Source organism: Hyperoodon ampullatus (genome assembly GCF_949752795.1).
Source record: "Hyperoodon ampullatus genome assembly, chromosome: 13".
In the NCBI taxonomy this organism is placed as follows: domain Eukaryota; kingdom Metazoa; phylum Chordata; class Mammalia; order Artiodactyla; family Ziphiidae; genus Hyperoodon; species Hyperoodon ampullatus.
The window spans coordinates 10,861,906-10,880,783 of NC_136926.1; the positions used below are offsets into that span (position 1 = coordinate 10,861,906).

At 50.2% G+C, this 18,878-nt stretch overlaps 1 protein-coding gene across 1 annotated transcript; it reads right to left on the bottom strand.

Annotated features, from left to right (window-relative positions):
• Positions 1-7,841: 7,841 nt before the first annotated feature.
• On the bottom strand, positions 7,842-18,169 carry HSPB8 (heat shock protein family B (small) member 8; the record flags this gene model as incomplete). Its single annotated transcript, XM_079716977.1, has 3 exons — positions 7,842-8,001; positions 11,943-12,006; positions 17,803-18,169. The coding sequence occupies 3 exons, from the start codon at positions 18,167-18,169 to the stop codon at positions 7,842-7,844; spliced, it is 591 nt and encodes a 196-aa protein (XP_079573103.1).
• Positions 18,170-18,878: the final 709 nt, after the last annotated feature.

Here is an 18,878-nt window from a genome sequence, read left to right on the forward strand (position 1 = left end):
CACATGCCGTGGAGCAACTAAGCCCACGTGCCACAACTACTGAGCCTGCATGCTAGAGCCCGTGAGCCACAACTACTGAGCCCATGTGCCACAACTACTGAAGCCCGCGTGCCTAGAGCCCGTGCTCTGCAACAAAGAGAAGCCATCACAGTGAGAAGCCCGTGCACTGCAGCAAAGAGTAGCCCCCACTTGTAGCAACTAGAGAAAGGCCTCATGCAGCAACGAAGACCCAAAACAGCCAAAAATAAATAAATTTTAAAAAATAATAGGTTTGGGCCTCCCTGGTGGCGCAGTGGTTGAGGGTCCGCCTGCTGATGCAGGGGATACGGGTTCGTGCCCCGGTCTGGGAGGATCCCATATGCCGCGGAGCGGCTGGGCCCGTGGGCCATGGCCGCTGAGCCTGCGCGTCCGGAGCCTGTGCTCCGCAACGGGAGAGGCCGCAGCAGTGAGAGGCCCGCGTACCGCAAAAAAAAAAAAAAAAAAAAAAAAAAAAAAAAAAAATAGGTTCATGGTACAACCTCTATGGAGGACAATACGGAAGTTCCTTAAAAAGCTAAAAGTAGAACTACCATGTGATCTAGCAATCCTACTCCTGGGCACATATCTGGAGAAAATCATAATTCGAAAAGATACATGCACCACAATGCTCATTGCAGCACTGTTTATCGATACAATAGCCAAGACATGGAAGCAATCTAAATGTCCATCGACAGAGGAATGGATAAAGAAGATGTCGTACATACATACAATTGAATATTAGCCATTAAAAAGAATGAAATAATGCCATTTACAGCAACATGGATGGACATGGAGATTATCAAACTAAGTGAAGTAAGTCAGACAGAGAAAGACAAATATCATGTGATATTACTTATATGTGAAATCTAAAAAAAAAGGTACAAATGAACTTATTTACAAAACAGAAACAGACTCACAGACTTTGAAAACAAACTTATGGTGACCAAAGGGGAAAGATGGGGTGGGGGATAAATTAGGAGGTTGGGATTAGCAGATACACACGACTATATATAACATAGATAATCAACAAGGACCTACTGTATAGCACAGGGAACTCTACTCAATAGTCTGTAATAACCTATATGGGGAAAGAATCTGGAAAAGAATGGATATATGTGTATGTATAACTGAATCACTGCTGTACACCTGAAACTAACACAACACGGTAAATCAACTATACTCCAACATAAAATAAAAATTAAAACAAAAATAGGTTCATTCTTGGGACAGGGTGTGGGGATTGGCAACTAAGACGATAGAGATGTGTTATCAGGGTTACCTCTAGACCTCTGACAGTGGAGACTGAAATCCCCTCAAGGCCCCTAATGCCCACTCTTCTTGTCCCTAATGGAGACCTCGAGAATTGGGAGGCAGGTGCTGGGAGAGCATCAGCTCCAGGTACAGACTCAGGCCACTGGTTCAGTAACCAGCCACGGGTCCCTGGCAGACCCTAGGTTCCGCCTTCCAGGCTGGGCTCGGGCTGAGACCACCCAGTGCTCCCCATTTACTGTGGACTTACTCTGCATTAGTACCTGTGGGCCAAGCACTTGGCACCCACTGGTGTAATCCCCACACCAGCCCTGCATTGCCATCACCCACTTTTGTGGATAAGAAAACAAATGCCTGCCCATAGAGGTCAGGTGACAAGGTCACATATAGGGTGAGCCGCAGAGCGGTGATCACAGTTCACACCTCTAAGAGCCTTGCTGCTCCCTGACCTCAGGGCTCACACTTAGCTCTGCCCTGGGCCCTGCTATTCTCTTTGCTTATTTACGTGTGGCCGAGATCCCCATTATACCCTCAAGGGCAGAGACTCATGTCTGTCTTTTTCTCCAGGGCCCAGCATGGTACCTCATACCTAATGGGCCTGGGGGAAAAGGAGGCAATATTCAAAATCTTTAACAACTTGCAGGACCAGGGCACTGGCTATTCCGAATGGCCACTGGTCCAAAGGGAGCTGCTGATTCCTAGAAAAACTGGGAGAAGGTAGAGGGAGGAAGGTGTCTAGATTTTAAAATGTAGATTTCATCATTATTCAGGTATGGCATGGCTAAAAGATCGGGAGATGACTGCCATAGAAAAAATAGCTCATTACATTCACAGACGCCAATAGGAGGGGGCTCGCCACGTCATGGGGGCCACATGGGGAAGCACCAGGTTCGGTCAGAAGGCAGAGGGAACGTGGACAAGAGCCTTTATTGTGGTCTCTGCGGGAAGGAACCGGGGAGGTGGCGGAAACAGACTTAGAATGGGCTGGTTCAAATAACTTCAGTTAGCTCTGGGGCACAGGGGCTGTCCCTAGTTGTTTGGTACCTCACCTCGAATGATCCGGGCAGGTGGGCGGTGGCTCAGAGGGAAAGAGTGTGACAAAGGTTGGGGTGGGGTCTCCGGATTGGCCTTCATAAGAGAGGGGTGCCTGCAGGCTATCTCTGCGAGGGGCAGTCCCTCCAAGGTCAGCAAGGCACCCATAGTCAAAGCACCAGAATAAAAAGATATGCTTAATAAAGGCTGAGACACTGGGGGCAGCTTAGAGGCAGTGCTATTTGTCAAGTGGTACTGAAGTATTTCAATATTTGGACACCTGGCTCCATTGTACCTGGGCATACAGTTCAATCCGTGCGGAGCCTCGAGAAAGGCACTCAGGAAATATACATCGCGTGGCTGAACTGTATGGGCTGGGCCTGCAGTCTCCTCGCCTCCCCACATCTCAGTTCTCCTTGGAGAATGACCGTGGCAGTGCCATTCCACACGGCTGCGCTTCCCTTTTCCTTGGGAGCCACCAGGGAGCCCCCATCTGCTCGTACTTGCAGGACTTGGAGCTGGTGGTCGGTGGGCTGCTCTCACGGCAGACAGGGTGACTCAGCCAGCTCTCAGCAACCAGAGACCAGAGCCCACAGGAAGCCTTGAGCCTCCCACCCCTTCTGGCAACTCCTGGGCCCACGGCATCGGGTGGGAGGGGGCCTCCCAGCAGCCCTCCACCCCGCCAGCTCCAGGTGTTCACTCATGGACGAGACAGTATTAATTTTCACATTATGATGCACAACTTGTCAGGTGCAAAGTAGGGGGGGTGGAGGAGAAGCCAGCCACTGATTCCCGGAATGTATTTCAAGACACATTAATTTGTTTTTTTCCTTCAAGGTCAAATCAAGTCATCTCCATAGATCACCACTGGCAGTGACTGGCTGGCAGGCAGTTAGGAGGGGGTGGGGATGGGCTGAGGAGAAAACTTTCCATGGAGTTGGGTCAAGGGGGCAGAGCGTGGACGCAGGTTCTGGGCGGTCCCTGTCCCAGCACCGTCATCAGAGTGAGGGATCCGGAACAATGTTCCTCGGTCATTTCGTTGGAGGTCTCTGGGGAGGGGCCGAGTCATCCGTTTTGATGACAAGGCTTGTGTCTGTAAGCTGGAAGCTCTCAGAACTGAAATGAGCTGGATTTCTGGGGTCTGAGATCATGTGTTTGGCCTAATTTCCCAGGGAGACCCACACTCACCATTCCTTCCTTCATTCGTCCATTCGACACATATGTACTTCCAGTGGGTGGGCTCTCAGTTCTACCTGCTCAGGGTCCCACCATTCAGCAACCCAGAACTGACGAACGTGGAAATGAAAGCTTTGCTTTTCTCTTTCCCTCACCAGGCTCTCAAAGTGAAAACAAAGGGTAACCCGACACCCAGCACGGTGCCCTGCACTCGGTATGTGCCCAGTAAATATTTGTTGAACAAATATCAAATGAGTAGGGACTTTCCCCTTTACTTGACTGATTTCTCCTTTCATCCTTAAAAGCAGAGCAGTTGGGATGAGTTTTGGTGTTTGTGATTGTTATTATTATTTATTCTGCTACACAAATGCCCAAGCTGTTACAGGATGTGCTGGGTTGGGATGGGGGTAAGGGTGAGGGGCTCTGGCCAGCTTGCTGGGAGTCTGAGCTGAGATCCTAAAGGATTAGCCAAGGAAGAGGCTGGAGGAGTAAGCCCTGGAGAGAGAGAGCAGTGTATTCAAACTTCTGGGAGCAAGACAGGGCCTGTCTGCTTAGACGAGCCGAGGGAAGTCAGATGGGGCTGCGGGGCGAAGGGAGGAGGTTAGGGGAGGGTGGAGAGCAGTGCCCCGGGGGAAGATCCCATAATGCCTTGCAAGTCTTGCAAAGAAGCTTGGACTCAATCCTTTGAACAACAGGGAACCATCAAAAAGTTTTAAGAGGGACATACCCTTCGCTTTGGCGCCTGTGAGGCACCTCCCCACCCCAGCCTCGTGTGCTCAAGCCTGACAACCGTGGAGTGACCCCTCCTCTGATAAGCCAATCCTATCCCCACCCCCTTGCAATGCCCCGATCTGAAAGGTCACTTCTCTTCCCACAAGGTGGACGGACTCACTTAAGACACCCTTACGTTCTGCTTTGCTGAGAGAAAGGCAGAACAGGGTAATAGGTTAATAGTAGAGTCAGACTCTCTGAGCCTGTTGCTTAGCAGGTGGGTGATTTGGGGCCATGCACTAATCCTTCCACGCATCAGTTTCCTTATCTGTAAAATGGAGATAAGAACCGAACCTTCCTCCTGTAAGTGAGCAAGACCCTATGGCGCCTTCCGGGGACAGACCACCCCCCCTTCCCCGCCCCCCCTCCCCGCCCTCCACCTGCCTCTTGTTCGTAGTAAAACTTTAGCTTCCTAGGCCTTCCCCGAGTTCCAAAGACTAAATTTCATCAGAGAAGCGAGAAAAGACAGAAACAAAGGAAAACGGTCAAGCAGACAAAATAATAATAGTTTAGCCTTTAAGCAAAGTCAAGAGGATCTTTAGTTCCTTCTCAAAGGCTATAGATACTATTCTGAAGCAAATCCTTTGAGCTGTTCGGCAGATACTGAAACCCGCCCCCGCACCCAGGTGGAAGACGTTAACTACATGCTGAGAATAAGCACGCACACCCCACCCCCACCCCGAGCCTGCTGGAACCAGAAGGTTGATGACGCTGACTCCCAATTAACTCACCACCAACCAATCAGAAGAACGTCCACGAGCTGACCAAACACCTGGCGACCCTCTTCCTCACGCTGTCTTCAAAAACCTTTCCCTGAAAGCCGTCAGGGAGTTCAGGCATTTTGAACCCCAGCTGCCTGGACTCCATGCTTGGTGCCCTGCAGGAAACGCTGCACTTTCCTTCACCACACCTGGCGTCGGTAGATTGGCTTTACTGCCTGTGGGCCAGGGGACCCAAGTTTGGTTCGGTAACACTCATAGAATTGTGGGGTGATTAAATCTATTAATACATATAAAGCACTCAGCACGGTGTCTGGCACACAGTGAGGATTTAGTGAGGGCCGGGCTTTCTATCATCTGCCTACCCCTGTTGCTGTTCTCTGAGCTCCTCTGGGAAGGAATCTTGGCTAATTGTTTGCTATATGCTTGGCTCCCAGCATGGGACCAAAATACGTAGGTGCTCAGGAAATAGCCACTGACTCCTGTCATTTCGGGGTTTGGAGATGCTCTTAAAAAGCAGCTCAGACACTCCTCATTAACTCTTCCAAAAGCAAACGTCTAGGTTCAAGTTCTACCATCACCATGGGACTTACCTGAGCTACTTCCCATAGACGCAGCTTCTTCACCGTAAAATTGAATATCTGGGCTTCCCTGGTGGCGCAGTGGTTGAGAGTCCGCCTGCCGATGCAGGGGACGCGGGTTCGTGCCCCGGTCCGGGAGGATCCCACATGCCGCGGAGCGGCTGGACCCGTGAGCCATGGCCGCTGAGCCTGCGCGTCCGGAGCCTGTGCTCCGCGACGGGAGGGGCCACAGCAGTGAGAGGCCCGCGTAACGAAAAAAAAAAAAAAATTGAACGTCTACTTCCTGGGCTAACGTGAAGCTTAAGTGAGATCGGCTCCAGGGATGGAGCATGTGACCCAGGCCTTACCAATCAAAGCACTGATTTCCTGCGCTGTGCTTAGCTCAGGGATGGTCATGTGACCCAAGCTGGTCCAATAAGAATGACTCCCAGCAGAAGCCATTGAAAAAAAGAGTGGCTTTTCTCTCTGGGGACTGGAATGTGGGGATGTGGGGTTGTAGTGATTGCAGCTGTCTTGTGACTACTTGAGAGGACATGGGGACATGGAAGACTAGGGGCAGGGGAGGTGGGAGGCAGCAGGGAGACTGGGGATGGAGCCGACACCGCAGGACCAAGAGACAAACTGAGTTCCATTAACATCATTAGACACCTGAAAGCAGCGTTTAACCTGGACTTCACAGCTGTGCCCAATAAACACCCCTTTTTGCTTAAATCGGTTTGAGTGGGGTTTCCTAGCACTTAGCACAGAATCAGTTCTAACTGATGCACTCTGGCAGCCTCCCTGCTCCCCACCACCCTACCTTCAGGGTTCTGGGCTCCAGGCAGCCTCAGTGTGGGGCGTCCATGAATTGTTGATCGCCCCTTTTCTCCTTCCTAACAGAACCTTGTTTTTTCAGGCAGCGATGTTCCTGGCCTCAAAGGACAAATCAATATTGATCTAAGCCCAACACGGCATCCCTTTCCCTTTGCCAGGGATTGGCTGCAGTATACACATGTGACCCAGTTTTGGTCAATGAAATAAAGAAATCTGCTGAGAGAGAGCTTCTGGGAAAGATGTTACTGATAAAAGAGAAATTCAGACAAAAATACTTTTTTACCCTTGCCTTCTCTTCCTATACATTGTCATGTGAGGTTGAGATGCTTGGAGCTGCTGCAGCCATCTTTCAAACATGAAGACAGAACTTGTAGACTTGTCAGAGACGGCAGAGGAAAACGATAGAAAGACTCTGGGTTCTTGGTGGCATAACAGCTGAAAAAGTAACACTGAAATCACTCATATCTAAACTTCTTGCAAAGTTAGACAGATATTTATGTCATTTAAGCCACTATGCATTGGGCATTATTATTTGCTGCCACAAGCATCCCTAATTGATGTGGCATATCTAAGTGGTACCGCATTTAGTTCCCATCAAAACGACACACGAAGCTAAGAACATCAGCTCCTTTATTATTATTATTATTTACTGTTATTTTCCCCTAAACAACAGCACAATTCAAATAACAATGACACACATGTCCCACCCATATACACAATACCACTAGTCTGCCTGCCAGGCAGTCTGGCCTTTGCTTGGTTCCTGGTGGAGCTGTCTGGAGACAGCCCCCTCTGTAAAAATCCCGACTTGGACATAGGAGACACAAGAAAGGGGGGACTTTAGCCAGAGAATAAACTAAGGGGCTTCCAGAGTCCTTGGGGAGTGCCAGCTTGGGAACGTGCTATAGATGCCTGGGTGGAGGGCAAACTGTTTGTTTTCATGTGGTTGTTGGATAAATCCCATATGGGGATGTAAGACCTGTCTATAACCCTGTGTAAACCAGGTCTGCAGAAACACAGTGGGGTGAGCTTCTGGGCTCTGTCAACCAAACCCTGGGGCAGGTCTGGACACGGGGAGCCCAGAATGGGAACCTGGGTGATGGGGAGGTCTCCAGAGAAAAGCAACTCTTGCATTAGCTGCAAGGTAAGATACAATGTGAAATGTTATGTCCCCTTTTATTTGTTTTGCAGCTGTAGAATGTGCAACATTTTCATCAGGATAGAAAAGGTAAAGAAAGAAAAACTCCCAGCATCTTGGCCTAATGCAGCGGAACACGACCTGCCAATTGCGCCATCTTGAGGGAAAACCTACTATTACACTCTCCAGGGAATCTGGTCAATCCACCCTGACCCCCAACATTTCAGTCGCACTAAATCTATGAATTCAGCTAAAGTAATGTATCCTGGAATCAAAGAAGCCCAGGGGTTGGGGAGGGAACAAGGAAGGGCCAAGACTGGGGTCTCAGGTACAAGTGACTTCCTGGCTGTCTTGGGGAAGCTCGTTGTTGAAACTGCTCTCTCCAAATGGTGAGTAAGGGGGGATCTGGGGGGCTTCGATGATCAGCAGGCCTTCTGGGGAAAGCGAGGCGAATACTGTCACAGGATCCACCTCTGCAGGAAGCCTAGGAGAAACACACGATTCATTTATTATTTTTAATATAGCCAAACATTCTCATTTCATTTGAAAGAAAATATTTTCGATATTGCCTGGTGAGATTATTATTTTGATAATAATCCCAGCAGGCAAGTTCCACTACTATCCCCAATTTATAGATGAGGAGACTGAGATTGGAGAGGTGAACTGATTTGCCCAAGGTCACACAGCCGGCAAGCAGCAGATGGGAATAGAATTGCAATCCTGGTCTCCGAACTCAGAGTAGCTGATCATGATGCTCCCCTGTCTCCCCAGGCACCAGACTTTTGACAAAAGGTCCACGGTAGGGAAAGCCAGAAGGTTCAATCCCCATAGATCACCGGTCCAGGCTGGCTCTGACTATTGTAAATGCAGGGGTCTTGATGAAAGACCCAGGAAGTAAGGTGAGCCCATTCTGGTCATGGGCAGGAGGACCCTTCCTGGAGGGGTTGGGGAGTTTTTTGCTGTGAACAGCCACCTGTAGCCACATGAACTTCCTCGACCAGGGAGACTCCTGCCAAATTGAGCCACGGAGATTACCAAGGAGCCTGCAGGGAAGGATGGAAGAGAAAGGGAACTTGGGCAGTTGCCAAGCCAAACTTCTGAAGTAGAGACAAGGCCAAGAGTTTGGACCTCCCTCTCTGGGCCGGGGATGGGCTGACTCTGTTTAACCCTTTGCACGCCACCCCACAGAACACCTGGGGCAATATGACAGGGCAGCCATGGTCCACAAGCATGGACTTTGCAGGCGGGCAGACGTGAGTTCAAATCCTGGTTCTTCCTGACTGTGCGACCTTGGACTAGTGATCTTGCCTCTCTGAACTTATTTCCTTATAGGAAAAGGGGGTTAAAAATAGCATCTATCTCTTAGGGTGGTGTGAGAATTATGTAGGATGATGAAAGCAAAGGGCTTAGCACAGTGCCTGGCATATAGGAAGTGCTCAGTCAGCCTCACCTTCTACATTGTTATTGAAGTCATTGGCTGTACAAGTGAGCATCTTGACAGCTGAGACTATTTTAGCACAAGCACTGACCCATGAAATGTCAGAGCCCGAAAGGATCTCGACTGTCCAGGACGATGTTCTCATGTTACACACGAGGAAACGGAGGCCCCGAGATGGGGAGAGACTTGTTCAAGGGCTCTCACCAGGTGGTGACCTCTATATTGAAACACGTGGTGGGAGAGCTATTCCACCTCAATCCTCTTACAGATCTTTCATTCACATCCAAGGGAAAGTCTCAGCTCTGTGTTAACATGCCTTTAACACCTTAGCCTCTATCTCTTGCTATTTTCTCTCTTTTAACAAAGAAAGAGCTAATCTATGACTTAGACCCTCAGGCAGGCAACACGGCCTAGTTAGAATTTAACCACATTTTGCTTCTGTTGGATTTATTTTACAATTGCCTTCTTCAGTGAACGTTTGACTGGTGAGAATTGAACCTTATCAAAAGCGAGTTGATCGAAAAGAAAAAAAGTCGTGAGCAAATAATAGTATGGGAACGTAAGCATAGAAGGCTTGGTGTCTGGAGTCTGGGCAGAGCCAGGAGGTGCCAGGAGGTCCCAGGAGTCCCAGTGGCTCTTGTGTGATTCCAGCCTTGTGGAATCTTTAATAATTTTAATTCCCATGGGCTGGGCACTGAGTCTGTACACATCCTCTCATTCCCCATCCTGAGGGAAGGAGGGATACAGGCATTTTGCTGCAAGTCACCCATTCAGTCATGGAGCTGGGACTCCCTACACGCAGAGGCAAGGTTCAAAAATATTTAACAACTGGCGCAGCTGGACCAACCAGAATGGATGGATCCATGCCGAAGTGATGGAGGAGGGTCCTCGGAGCCCTTTAGTCGCTGGAATGCGGGGAGGCTTGGAGGGTTCAGGGACAGGGTTGGGATGACTGGTTGACTGAGGAGAGCCTCTGGGGGGCTCCTGGCCATGTCAGTCCAGTGTCCTAACAAGCGGCCCAGCTCAGCTGCTGAGCCTCCAGCAGCTTTAGACACTTCTATCTGGTCAAGTAACTCCCAACAAGCTGTTTTCCCGGAGGCCTCGGAGATGGTGAGATCCATGGAAATGGTTGTCTTTTAGAGATGATGAATTTGCTGACTTCTTTCCGGCTCAGTCCCTTTCACAGCTTTGCCCTGCCTGTGACTCCATCCTCAGACCTTATTTCAGTCTCTTAAAAGAAACATCAGGGCTTCCCTTGTGGCGCAGTGGTTAAGAATCCGCCTGCCGACGCAGGGGACACAGGTTCGAGCCCTGGTCTGGGAAGATCCCACATGCCGTGTAGCAACGAAGCCCGTGCGCCACAACTACTGAGCCTGTGCTCTAGAACCCATGTGCTACAACTACTGAAGCCCGCGCGCCTAGAGCCTGTGCTCCGCAACAAGAGAAGCCACTGCAGTGAGAAGGCCGCGCGCCGCAACGAAGAGTAGCCCCTGCTCGCCACAACTAGAGAAAGCCCGCGCGCAGCAACGAAGACCCAACGTAGCCAAAAATAATAAATAAATTAAATAATATAAAAAAGAAAGAAAGAAACATCAGCCCCCTCCCTCCCTCCCTCTCTCCCTCATCTCTCCCCCATCAGCAACGTCTGTTCTGGCTGGCTGTGGTACTAGGGAAAGGTGTGGGTCTTGGGGATGGCAGGCAAGCCAGGGGGCGCGGAGAAGAGCAGTTTGGCGTTTGCCTCATCAGGAAGGGGCTGCAGCCTTTTAAGCACTCCAGAGGCGCCCGGTGGGTTAGGAATGGGCACATGGCAGGAGAGACAGGACTACAGAATCCTGAAGCTGAAAGCAGCCTCAGAATTCGGCTTGTGCAACCTCTCCAGACACAGGATATCTTTGCCAGGGCCAGGGGAGGAGTTAAGATTCAGAAACAACAACAATAATAGTAACAACAAACCACCACTCATGGGGACCTGCTGTGTGCCCATCACAGGGCAGTGATCTCATTTCCTTTTCAGCTGGTAACTCGGCAAGGCTGGAATCAGCATCCGTCCCTTTTACAGGTGAGGAAAGGGCATTCCTTGCTCAAGGAATGAACACGGTGAACTCAGAGTTCAAAGGTCTGTTTGGGCTGTTCTAAATGCTAATTTTAAGGACCTTGGGTATGTCCTTTCACTTCTGGGAGATTTAGTTTCCCCATAATACAAGGAGGGTAATGTCTCTTTTCCCCACTGCATACCTTTGCTGCAAAGGTGAAATGGGACTGGGAAACGACTTTGGAGCCAGAAGTGCACATAGTGCAAGGGTGCTGATTAGGGGGAAAGTGAGTCTCTTCTGCCTACAGTTGTTGCCATCAGGGCCTCAGTGTGGCTTTGACTCATTGGCTCAGCCTGCTGGCCTTCCTGCTGCTCGCATAATCCCCAGGCCTCAGCCCTTCTCACTCCCCTCAGCAAAACTGGCCTTTCCTTTGTCCCAATCTCTCAGCCTGAAAACCCCTCTAGGTGGTGAGTAGTGATGACAGCAGGACACCTTCCAGCCTAATTCACAAGGATGCTCTAGGGAAGGCGCACGTTCTCCTGGCCATGGGAGACTTAGAGCAAGCAGCCTTTGAAAGATTCTATTGGGGAATTTGGGGCATCGTATCACATGGGTGGGTGAGTGCCCCAATTTTCGTGGAATTGTCGACAAGTCATTTCGTCTTTCCTATTCTCGGATTCTTCATCTACAGAATGAGATTGTTAATCCCACCTCACGGGGCACTGAGCAGATGACTTGGCACAACCTACGCACCCCCCTTTCTGGGAACCTATTGCACGTTTGCTGTGATACCTTCTCCCCTTTAGGTGCAAGGGTTCAATTCCCCGCCCTGGGGGCAGGGGGGTGTATCTTGAAGTAGAGATGCCCAAGAGGGAGAGACCCCAGATCTCAGGTCCCAGGCACCCCCACTTCCACTCCAATCCTACCCTGAAATCCAGCTGCCAGGTTACTTACTGGATTTTCTTTGTGAAGTTCTTGGAAACAATGCCACCTTCTTGCTGCTTCTCTTCATGTTTACCTGGAAGGGAGAAGAAAGCCATGTGTCAGCAGCTATGTCCCTCGGGCATCATTCAGGACTCAGGCTCAGATGAAAAACCTGCCCCGGCCTCGCTGTGTGGCTCGGGGCTTGGTCTAGAGGCTCCAGTTGTCTGAGCTTCTGGTCCCTCATCTGCTAAGTGGACCCACTTGATACCACCTCCCAGGCTGTCGTGAAGATGCAGTAAGACAACAGGCAGGTCAGGAGGCCTCGACCGTGGTTTGTAGATGATTATGCGTTAGACTTAGGAAATCACAGAGTCTATCTCCTGTCTTCTAAGATGTGGCACGGCATCTTCGAAGCCTTGCATCTCACCCCTCTCTCCTAACCAGCCAGGAGACCCCTGAGGCCAACATCCCAGAATGGGTGAGAGGAAAAAAGTGGGGCTAGTTTGCCACTCAGCTGGCTTTATAATGCACAGAGCCCTTTCCCAGCTCTGAGGATGGGCCTCTTTCTCCCTCAGTTACCGATGTGAAAACTGAGGCCCAGGGATGGGTCTAAGGGCACCCAGCAAGTGCATGGCAGCCCCAGTCTCAGAACCAACTCTTGGAATCGAAGCCAAGGGCTGGGGTCCGATGCCCCTCCACCTGTTCCAGCTTCCAGTTAGTTATTTGGGCCCCATTATCTGTACTGAGTCCTGAAAAAACTGCCTGGAAATAATGCTTCAACCTGCTAAAAGAAAACAACACCCAAAGGGGACTTTCCTGAGAAATGACACATTAGTCACCATGGATGTGAAATTCCACCCACCCCTCCTCCTCCAGGCTGGCAGGCGAGGGCTTTTTTTTCTTTCCTTAGGAAGGAAAAATATGAAATTACAAGAAGGCTTAAGCGCAAAGTGGCTGTCATCTGAAATTTATGTAACAAATTCTGAGCCCATTGGCCCATCCCCACTTTTTTTTTTTAAATGGAGAGAGTATCTCTAATTTCTCTTTAAACAAATCGGATTAGCGCCTGGCAGAGCCATCAGGCTCCTATTATTACTCATTCCTCATTTGTGGTGCCACATTCCAGGGCCAAGAACCCTCATTTACCCGCGGACATCCTTCTGAGGGGCTTTGGAATCTAGACTGTAAATAACCTTGTGTAATATAGTGTCTTACTGCAGTCAAGATTTCAAGCTGATAATTTATAGGTGATTACATTATTCATTACCTTTTTATTATTCATTATTCCTTTATTAATAACATTTTTTCTGATTACAAGATAACGCATGTGTATGTTTGAAAATGTAGAAAAGAAAGAAAAAAAACATCAAAACCCTCCATAATTCCATCACCCCGAGGAAACCACATTTTTGTATACGTTCCAGACTTCTCTATGTTACTTAGAAATGCATACATGTTATAGAGTATAGATGTATATCACCCATTTTATCAAATGAGATCATACTGTATGTTACACCTGAAACTTGTTTTTCTCTCTTACTGACGTGTTATAATTATTTTTCCATATTATAGCAAATATTCACTGCCAACCTGACTTTTAATGGCTGCGGGGAGATACAAGTTCATTTAGCCAATCCCCGGCTTGGGGGCACTGAGAGGGTTTCTGACATCAGAAAGAACCTCACTGAACTGAACATTCTTGTAGCTAGATCTTCACACCCGGCCTCATGACTTCCTAGGATAAATTCCAAGTTCTAGAATTTCGAAGCCTTGCTCTATATGCTGTAAATTTCCCTTAGGAAAGACTGCATTAACGTAGTCTCCCACCAGCTGGGCGGAAAGGGGTACATTTACAGGAATTCGTTTTTCAACGGGAGTGTCTGGCTAACCAGAACATACTATTCTGCCAACGTGCTGCCTCTTGAAGCTCAGAGAGTTTATTCTGACCTGCCAAGTCCGTGACCACCAGCTGACCAGCTCTGACACATGCCTGTGGCCAGAGGAACACTGTCTGTCCCCTGGTCCCCTTCCCAAAGCCTGGGCCTCCGGAGACCTGCTTCCCCTGGGGACAGGCCAGTGCTTCTGACTCAGCCCTTTTGCACACTTGGTGTCCTGGCAATAATAAATGATAATGATGGTGATGGTGAGAATAATAATAGCAAACTCTTATATTGCGGCGCTTCCTTGGTGTCCGCCACTGTTCTAAGCACCTTACCGATATCAACTGTTCATTTTTCACAAAAACCTTTGAAAGCAGGTACTTTCATTATTACCATTTTGTGGATGGGGAAATGGAAGTCTCCCAACCCCCAAAAGAGGTTAAGTGATGTGCCCCAGGTCACACGGCTTGGAAGCGCTGGAGCAAAGACTCCAAGGCAGGGATGTGGGTTGGGGATTGGAGTCCCTGCTCTGACATTTCCCAGCACATCTCTCTTCTTCTCTACCATGGCGGTGACAGAAACTTCCTAGGAACCAATGAGTCACAGAATTGCTTTGAAAGTTGTAAAAATACCATGTGAAGGTGAATGCTTGGGGTTTATTTTGATACTGGGGGAAAAAACTGATCCTCAGAAGCTAAACCTCTCTGTCCATGCTCTGAAAATAGGGTACTGGGGTTGTGGGGGAGGATCTCTAAGCAAAGGCAGCTCTGTAAAGGGGGGCTTGGGGGAGGGGGTTAAGCTGGGTGAAAGAGGGCTTTGCTAGGAGGCCCCTGCTGAAGCTTAATTTGCATGTTATTCGGATATCTATTTACTGGGGCAGCTTAAGGATTATGACTGATTTTTAATTTCTTATTTTGCTTTCCTGTCTACATTTTCTACCATGGAAATAGTTTATGTTGGTAAACAAAAAAGCAATTATTATGAAAAAAACGAACCCATCTGGAGGCCAGGGGAAGCTAGAGGTCCCTCACAGCCACTGAGAAATGTAGGTGCCAAGAAGCAGCATCAGCACTTCGGGGAAAGCCATCGGCCCAGCTGAAGAAAGAAGGTGCTGTTTCCAGGGGAGGCAGAGGCCCTGGGATTAAGGAGAGGGGGTGGAATAAAGCCTCTGGCTTTGCAGTCCCTTCCTCGGCCAGGGCCTGGGCCAGCGGCCCATGGACAGAACATTTCTTGGCTGGTGGCTGCAGGGTGGGGGAGGGGTATATGTGAGGCATGATGGAAACCAGCTAGTCTAGCATTTTCCAAACACTTCCCTGGGCCTAGACACTCCTATGTGGTCAGATAAGACAGGGCTACCTCTCAGAGATTCATAAACGCCATTAGCAAATTCAAGGCTCTGATAAGTCCTGCAGTGAGGAGACCCGCATTTATCAGATGCCCAGTGATATCTTAAAACACACCATTTGGCAAATACTGATCTAGTCCAACTCCTCATAAGACCAAGGGTAAAGCTGAGGCCCAAGAGGTCATAGGATTTGTCCCAGGCCACTCAATTAGAAGCAGATCCAGCCATCCTGACTCGGAACTACCTAAGCAGGCCTGGCTTTGAATTTCAGACCTTGCCACGGAGAAGCAAGTGATCTCAGGTGACTTAGTCTCTCTGGGCCTCAGTTTCCTCATCTGTAAAATAGGTGCAACAAACCTACGCATATTTCCTTGGAAGTCCATGTGAGGAACCAGTGAACCAACATATGGCTGCATTTAGCACAGTGCCCTGCACAGCTTGAGGAAGAATGGGTGTGTCATTAAGTGAGGTAGGATGGGAGACTGATCTGACTTCCCACGTCCCTTGAAAGTTGGTTTTCAAACGGAGCCCCTGATAATCGATTTGATTTTTTAAATCCCTGTTATAAAAATCTCTGTATGTATTCTTGGGGGATTTGGATTCTGTCAAGTCGATGTTGCTAAGTGCACAGCTGTGAGGCATTTTCAACCTGAAAAGGCTTTGTCTGTCTTTGTCTTATTTAAGCCCCCAATGACCCCATTTTACAGATGTGGAAGCTGAGGCTCTGTGACCCACTCGAAGCCTCTGGGTTAGTAAGGTACTCAGCTGGGATCTCAGCCTGGAGCTGCCAGACCCCACCTAGAAAGGAAGATGGAGAGGGAAAAGCTCTCCAGGCTGGACAGAGTTCTCCTGAAGGGGCCACAGGGCATGGGACACCCTCCACCCTGGGGTGGAAGCCTCTGGAACCCTAATTAAAACAAAGACAGGAGGAGCGGTGATAATAATCACCTTGTTTGCAGAGTGCCAGGCAGACACTAGTATTAGCTCCATTTTACAGACACTCTGCATTTATTATCATGGATTGTCTGCACGTATTTAATCTTCCCTACAGCCTTGCAAGATGGATATTATTATGATCTCCACTCTTCAGATGGGGAAGCCAAGGCTCAGAGCAGTGAAAAGGCTTTCTTGTCCATATCCATTCAGAGATTGAACAGCGGTGGTGGGATTTGAACCCGGGTCTCAAAGAACATCTAGCATTTATGTATGTATGTATGTATGTATGTATGTATGTATGTATGTATGTATGTTTTGGGGCCTTAGCATTCTAGTAACATCAAAACAATGCCGATCCCTTGTGTTCTAGGCACTATATACACACTTTACATGCGTCATCTAAGACAAAAATCCTTAGGCCGTGTAGCCATTTGAACCCCAATTTCCAGATAAGGAAACAAAGCCCAGAGAAATGGTTTCAGGCGTCTGGCACCCTGGCCATCTCCCTCCACCCACATAAGGCCCCAGAATGCCGCCTGGCCCACCACACCCTCCGGCGCCTCTGATGTTTATAATTCTGCCCTGGGAGCCTTTGAAACTCCCCCTGAAGACTGCTCTGCTGGGGCTAGTCCCTACCCAGCCTGTTTGCAACGGCTTTTATTGATTTTCCAGCCGGTAGAGCCTGCCAGGAACATGCCTTTCACTGGAACATTAATTGCCAGGGAAGGGACGGGAGGCTTTTCCCCTGCGGCCCGGCTTCGCAGGGACTGAGCGTCCGTCTCCTCTTTCCTCTTCCCCAGAACATTCCCTCTCCCAGGCTGGGATGTGGGCAGGCCCAGACTCGGCCTGCTGCTAACTCACGGCGTGACCTTGGACGAGTGCCCACCTGGGCCTTAGGCTCCTCAGCTGCAAAATGAGACTAGCCACCTCTGCTTCTCAGGGCTGGAGGGAGGATTATTTGAGAGCAGGAATATGAAAGCTGTAGCCCTTGGCACCTGGTAGGTGCTCAACAAATTGTCAATTTGCTTCTGGCCTCCCAATTCCCAGACAGCCGGGGTTGGAATCCTTGGTGATCTTGGGTGGGTTACTTTAACTTTTCTGTGCCTCAGTTTCCTCATCTGTAAAAAAGAGGAGACAGGCCCCGCCCCTTCTGCTTGTGTTCATTGAGATGCCCCAGGTAGAGCTCTGAGCACGGGGCCTGGGAGACCGTAAGCGCTCGACCAGGGTTACCACGTCGTAGCCTTATAATGACAATTATGCCTCAGTTTCCTCATCTGGGACAAGGGAAGGTGTTTCTCTTGAAACCTGGGCTAGTTACTAACGCTGTCATTACACGGCATCAAACACCCCCTTCTGGACTGTGTCGTGATGCTTGGGTGCGTGAACCCCACTTCTTCTCTGGCTTTTTACTCCTATATCTGTTAAACTTATTCTTTATATTAAATTCTGTCTGTTAGGACATGCAACGTGGTTTCTATCCCCCTGCCTGTTGGCTGGCTGATGCAGCGCCCAAAGCTCCCAGCAGCTGAATCAGGTTAGAATTCCCCCTAGGAGCTGGAAGAGAAGAGCTTTTCTGTAAAGAGAACTTTTATGGGCTGCATTCCTGAGCCCTGAAGTCACCTGTGTCATGCGGCCACAGCGTCCCCTCCAAAGGAGCATTCTCTTGGCTCTTCCGGGTCTGAGGGCTACACCCCCTCCCCGGCTTCACTCCCTCCTGCCCCCCACTCACCAGACACCTCCACGTAGCCGTCCTTGGTCTTTACCATCAGTTCCTCCGGCTTAAAGCTGTGCACGTTGACACACACTTTCCAGGGCTCCCCGGGGAAGGGGGGCGGGCTCCTGCCCTCGGCAGGCACCCCAAATCTGGCCACAGCAGAGGGCCCCCGGGGCACCATGCCCGACCTCAGGGTCCCCGGCCAGGCGGAGGAGAGTCGAGGCAGGGCCCAGTCGGGCCAAGAGGCAGTCAAGTCATCGGGGAAGGGGTCCATGCCGAAGCCATCATCCAGCAGGCGGGAGGACAGGGATGAGTCCCGGAAGGGGTCCCGGCGCCGGCGGCTCGTGTAATGGCAGGGGAAGGGCATCTGACCATCAGCCATGGCGGCTGCTGAGCTGGAGGGGAAACAGAGGCTCAGAGAGAGGGAGCCACCTGCCCGAGGTCACACAGCAAGGTGATGTGGGTGCACTGGCCTTCCGAGCTTATTCTTCAGCTTCGGAAAATGCCACTGCCAAGGACGGAGGCACACACCAGGCTGGGGTCCCAGCCCCGCAAGACTCTCCAGCCACCAAAGGCGGCCCTTGGCCGGTGCAGCAGAATTCTCAAGGACCCCTCTCCACACAGCCTCACCGGAGATCAGCCAGCCACCGTCCGCCCAGGCCGTCCAGGCTCTCAGCCAGAGCCGCTGAGTGGAGCGGAGAGCTTAATAAGCCGGGAACGCAGGTCTAGAAACTTCTTGCTTCTCCTGGGCTGGGTGCCTTCTATTTATTCCTGCTTGGGGCTGGAGGCGGGTTCTGCAAGCACCTCCTGTCACAGGAGTATTCAGAGGTGATGAACCAGCCCCGGAGAATCTGCGGAGGGGACAGCTGGGCTCCCGGGGGGCTGGGAGGGGCCTTCGCGGCCAAGTTCTGCCAGCCTCTCCGGACTCTCCTCCCCCAGCTCGGCTGGGCTCAGCTCCGCCCTCCCTACCGCTCCCTTCCCCCCAGAGCCTGCCCGCCCCTAGCGGGGCACTAAGGCCTGGCTATTAATAACCCTCGCCTGGCCAAGGGCTCAGATCACCCTCCAGAAATACCTTCTCCAGAGCCTGCAGC